We start from the raw sequence: 5,819 nt of genomic DNA, 5'->3' as shown, positions 1-5,819 counted from the left end.
GAGAGAGAGAGAGAGAGAGAGAGAGAGAGAGAGAATCCCAAGCAAACCCCAGGCTCGGTGCAGAGCCCAATGTAGGGCTCAGACCTACAAACCATGAGATCATGACCTGAGCTGGACTCAAGAGTTGGACGCTCAACCAACTGTGCCATCCACGTGCTGCTCCTCCTGTCTGCCATTTTAGCATTTGAATTAAAGACTATAAATTAGGTTATTCTAAACTGAAGCTTTTTGACTATTAATAAATATCTTTATTAATGGTAATGATGATGGTATAAGGAATTAGAAATTGGGGTTTGGTCTAGGATGGCCTGGGCAAAATGCTAGGTTGCCTCGCACGCCCTCGGTGGACTAAGGCAACCCCCTTCGCCTCAGTGCCTCAGTTTCCACAGCTGTAATGGAAAGGCTGCAAGCCCCCACCCCCACTCCCCCAGTCACTGTCGTGTGCACGACCGAGGGGACGTGAACTAGCCCGGCACACCTTCCCGGCAACCGCTTCACTCTCTTCTCCTTTTGTCATTAACAAAAATACACAAATAACCAGTTAATCTCATTGTTCCCGAGAGTGACAAGTCCGCCAACAGACTTAAATGTGAACAACATGATAATGACGGTTTTAACTGTTACCAGTGAAAACGACTAAGGCGTAACGACGGATAAAATGAACCAACCCGTCTAATTATTATTAATGAAACAACACTGGAGCCTTCTAATACGATGGTGATTAAGCAGCTAATTAATGTGTGCGGTAATTACAATGATGACGCAAACATAACCGATTAACCTAATTATCATTAATAAGGGAATGGCAGATAGTTATAATAATTATCATTAATAAAGGAATGGCAAGTAGTTCTCAATAACCACCTAGTTCCCACGGGTATAGATTTACGGATTTGGATATAATTTTTGAGTCCTCTCCTCAAGATGCCCTCCCCCCCGCCACCCCGGGACAAAGGCGTAAGGACACCCTACCGCAGCAGATGTCTGTGCAGCCACAAGGCCACCCAGTCCGCTGAGGGGCCAGCCCCACTCCTGGCCCTCAGTTCAGGGGACAACTGTCTGTCCTGATGGCCACACCACACAACACTGCCTTTGCAAACAGTGACCAGGTGAGACACAGACTTCCGTTTTCCCTAAACAGCGGCCAGGAGAGAGGAGCCACCACCTATGACGTCAGCAATGTGTGTATTTATTCTAAAACATTCCAGCAGGTGACATTGTTCGTCTTGAAAAAGAGGCCCCAGAAGCATCTTAGGGATGCTCACGCCCTGGGGCCTCGCTGGCTCAGGCTGCAGGGCTGGCTCCTGCCTTTATACCCAGAGCTAATGAAACTCTGAGCTCAGTTTCCTTGGATTTCAAATGGGATCTGCCTTCTTTGCTCACAGGTGGTTATAAAGAACAGTCGCGATTCTATATAAACGCTAAAGAGAGCAACTGACAATGGCAGGAATGAAACGTGCTTTACCTCCCTTCTTTCTTCTCATCAGAGCCGAAAACTCTACAACAGAATCAAGCCCGATTGTCCAGATCAGCGTAGGAGCCCCCTCTGGGCCCCCGAGAGATGGCCTCCCCTCTCTCCCAGAATTCAGGTCCCTGGATTGTCCTCTAGCTGCAAGCCTCTCTGTCCCGCTAACCCGTGGCCCCTCCGGGCACCCACAGTGGCCAGCCGGGTGTCACACCCGCTTCTGATCCACAGAGCTGAGCCTGGCACACAGTCGGTACTTCATGCCCATTGCACGGATGGCTCAGTGAGTCAGTGAACGAGGAGGAGCCTTGGCCGCTGGGGGAGGAGAGGAGGGAATCAGAGGACCCAGCCAGAGGCCCAGCGCAGCAATGCTCAGTGGGCATCGGGTGGTGATCCCACCAACAGTGCCGGGCGATACACGCTCTAGGTCTGGGCTGCGTGGCCCTGCACTGCCGAGACCCCTGAATACATCAGAGCACCCTACTTCTGGCGAACCCCTGCCTTGTTTCTGTATGTATGGCATCCAGCTCCATGCCTAGCATTAAGTAAACACTCGATGAATGAAACAGATTTCAAAATTAAAAGTGAAAGAAATAAATCTATTTTTCTGAGGTAGCAAAAAAATAAAAAAGACGTTGTAGGTAGGGGAAAAATTGTAGCTTCAAGTAATTTGATGGAGCAGCACGTATGGCCGATATTTGAAACACACAAGCTTTGCTTCTGGAAAGGAAGGTAATAAAACAAATGCAAAAGGCGCTCTATTTTTCACCATTAACGTCAAAAATGCCACAGCAAATGCGGAGTCTTTAGAAGACCATGAATTGTGATTGATTTTACACGCCCTTATGGTAAGCCAGGTCCGGCCCAAATGAGGGGTGAGAAAACGAAGTGTGGATGGCGTGCAAGGCGCCCATCCCTCAGCAGGGCACCGTGCCCATCAGAGAGCAGTGCCAGCTGGTTTCTGACGTGCCGGGGCACCTTCGCCAGCCTGGACGCCTGACGGAGGGAGAGGTCCAGGACCAGGCGGGCACCGAAACCCACTGCTCGCCTGCGGCGCGCATGGAGCCAGAGGGAGGAGCCTGCTAAGGACTCTGCACGTGCCCTGCTCAATGCCACCACCGCCAGGGTCCCCACCTGGTGCTCCCTATGCTCGGGGGCCTTATCCCCTGGGCCACATCCTTGCTCTTCAAGTATAGGATTGCCCTATCGTTTATTTTTATCGGCATTTCTAACAGCCGGCATGACTGAAGCGCGGGAGGTAAAACTGCCCAGGATGTCCCAGCCGTGAAATGGAGAGGCTGGGATTTGAACCCGGCGTCTGACTCCAGAACTGTGCTCCCTCCACTCATGGTGCTCCTCTCATGAATTTGCTCGTCCTGAGAAGACCGCGCTGGAGAACAGGGAGCGGGGCCTCGATGCAGGAGGCGAAGGGAGGGTGAAGGGTGATCTGAACCCCTGAACACATCAGGCCCAGGCTTCCGGCGCTCTTGGTCCATATGAACGTGGGGCTCACCATGAGGCAGCATTTACAAGCGAGGGGCCCTCAGACGGGCTGGGACCAAGGCCACCTGGGGAGTGAGGGACACTTAGCGGTCAGTGGCGCGGGCCAGCCTGTCTGGATCTGGGAGTCGTGTCCTCCAATCTGTGACATGATGGTGACCCTGATGCTGCCCATCTGGTGGGTGTCTGTGGGGTCCCCAAGGGGCCACAAGTGACTGCATATGTGTGGGGCCAGGGAGCTGGACAAAGCTTGGGGCCAGAGGATGTCCCACCAGAGTAGAGTCAGAAAGACCGCGGGAGTTAGGGGAGCGAGTAGAGGGGCATCCAGGGAGCGAGACAGCACAGAGTGTGAAGGGCGTCCCGACCCCATCACTTTACAGATGGGTAAACTGAGGCCCACAGAGGGGGAGGGGGCTGGCCAACATCACAGTGTGTTGGACGTCACACACAAACCGGAGCTGGGGTCTGTTGCCTCCTGGAGCAATCTGCCCTTTGGAGCGTCCTGGTCCCTTGGCCGAGGCCCTTCCGATTCTGAATCCGTGGTCCAGCCTCCCCTGCTCAGTACCGTGAGTGCCAGCCAAACACGGGCCTGTCCACACCTGCACACAGGCTGTGTCCCTGCAGAGCCGAGCCCCTGCCGGGAAGGCCCCTTCTCCGCCCCGTCTGGCCAGCTGCACACGGTCCATCATCGAACACCTCGTGCAGGCACCGCTGGCCGTGTCTCACTGCTTGCCATGCTTTCCCGTCACATCCCTCTGCTCCCTAGCAGATGGGTCACTGTGTCGCCATGGCCTACTGTCCTACTCACGGGTATTCCTTGTGGCAGCAGACAGCGGCCGGGAACAAGGGGAGATGGGAGGACCCAGGACCCATTGAGTGTTCTTTCTGATGAGGTGACCATACACAACTACGGTCACCAACCTCAGAACTGCCACCTGATTACCTCTTCAACCAGAGGGTGCAGGGCTGCTGGGGACGGGAGGGTGCAGGGCTGCTGGGGGTCAGAAGGCAAAGAAGGTAGTTACCTGTGGCCCCAGCGGTCCAGGGGATCCAGGCGGGCCCACTTCCCCTTTCTTCCCCTGAGGACAAAAGAAGAAGCCAGAATTAACAGCAGGTGTGGGCCCAGAACCAGTGCCGTAAGGACTCGGAGGACAGTCCCCTCTCCACTTCTCACACGCCCCCGCCCGGAGGGATGATTCCCCCCAGAGAGAAGGGGCGGAAGGCTCCGGCTCTGGGGTCAGGGCGGCTCAGCGCTGGGTCCCCACTCTGCAACTTGGTTCTGGTGACACGCGGCCCCGCGTTTAAAAGGCACAGAAAGGGGTTTTGAGAGGCATTGCCTTGTCCCGCCGGCGGCCACTCGGTCCCTTTCCTGGAAGCAGCTCCTCCCTCCAGATGTCGGCTCATCACTGCAGAGGCATTCTGAGCGTAGACGAGCATCACACACACACACACACACACACACGCACACACACACTCACACACGCACACACATACACACTCACACACAGAGGGACGCACACACACGCATGCACACACAGGTGTGCGCACACATACACTCACATACACACACGGACTCACACACACGCACACACAGGCACACACGCACACACACAGGGACGCACACTCAGGCACACACACTCAGACACGCAGGCACACACACGCACACACACGCACAGAGGGATGCACACACACTCACACACGCAGGCACACACACGCACGCACACGCACAGAGGGATGCACACACACTCACACACACGTATGCACACACAGGCACACACACACAGAGGGACACACAGGCACACACACTCACACACACGGACGCACACACAGGCACACATGCACACACACATGGACGCACACACTCACGCACACTCAGGCACACACACATGCACAAACGCGCAGGCACATGCTCCCTGGTTCCTCCCCTTCTGCTCCTTTCCGAGCTGCAGCTGTAGGAGCTCACGCAAGCCGCTGGCACCTGTGCTGGGTCCCCGGAGCCCTTGAGGCTGGAGCCTCCTGTGCCCGCAGGCAGCCGTCCCTGATGTGCCCACAGCTGGGGAGTGTCCACCGGAAGGAGGAAACGGGCCACACGGCCGGGTCGGCCATCATGGCCGTTTCGGATCGGCTGCGGTCATGACCCAAGCGGGTCAGCTTGCGGGGCTGCCCCTGACCCCCCACTAGACCTGGGGGTCTCGGCCCGCGGACACGACACCGTGTCCGTATTCTGTGAGCGGGTCTCTGGGTGATGGAACAGCGGGCTTTTCGTGCTCCCCTTACAGTTTCCCCGAAGAAGTCCGAGCGCCCAGGTGAGGTCTCGTCCTTGCCTTGCCATGAACTTAGCTAGCCCCAGGGGTGCCCTCCCCCCCGCGGCCTGCTCCCCCTCCTCCCGTGTTCCAGGGCGCGCAGTGCCTGTGGAGCCCCAGGACGCAGTGTCCCTGACCCCCCTGCGCCCCAGCCCCCAGAAGTGGCCCCGCCCCCGGGGCAGGAGCTTGCTGAGCAGTCCCGCCTCTGTGTCAGGAAACAGCCCGAGTCTCCGGGGGGCTGATGCAGGGTCTCCCCCACGCAGCTCTATTCAGGCTCGAGGATTTTCTGGTTGCACAGGAGACGTCTGGGTGAGCTGGGAGGGAATGTTCTTTCAGGCGCTTCAAGTCCAAAAACCAGAGTCTCCCCACCTCCACTTGGCCCGCTGGGGTTGAGGCCCGAGATACGGGTCTGCGGCTGTTTCCTGCCTTTCCGTCCGCACGCTCTCTCCCGCTGCTCCGTGCCAGCCCTGCCGGGGCTCGGCCACGCCTCCGGAGCTCAGGGCTTCGCGTGGAGGCAGACCTGAGCGTCCGGAACTACGACACTCCTGACG

At 56.9% G+C, this 5,819-nt stretch overlaps 1 protein-coding gene across 1 annotated transcript in view; it reads left to right on the top strand.

Annotated features, from left to right (window-relative positions):
* Positions 1-5,819, top strand: part of COL22A1 (collagen type XXII alpha 1 chain) — a 189,725-nt gene that overhangs the window by 71,039 nt on the left and 112,867 nt on the right. Inside the window, exons 20-21 of the mRNA XM_029923332.1 lie at positions 4,994-5,095; positions 5,245-5,271. Coding sequence (XP_029779192.1) covers positions 4,994-5,095; positions 5,245-5,271 — 129 coding nt within the window. The remainder of the gene's footprint in view (positions 1-4,993; positions 5,096-5,244; positions 5,272-5,819) is intronic.

This window comes from Suricata suricatta, chromosome 15, assembly GCF_006229205.1.
Source record: "Suricata suricatta isolate VVHF042 chromosome 15, meerkat_22Aug2017_6uvM2_HiC, whole genome shotgun sequence".
NCBI classification, from domain to species: domain Eukaryota; kingdom Metazoa; phylum Chordata; class Mammalia; order Carnivora; family Herpestidae; genus Suricata; species Suricata suricatta.
Note: the sequence above shows the minus strand (reverse complement) of the source record. Positions and strands in the feature narration are given on the sequence as shown.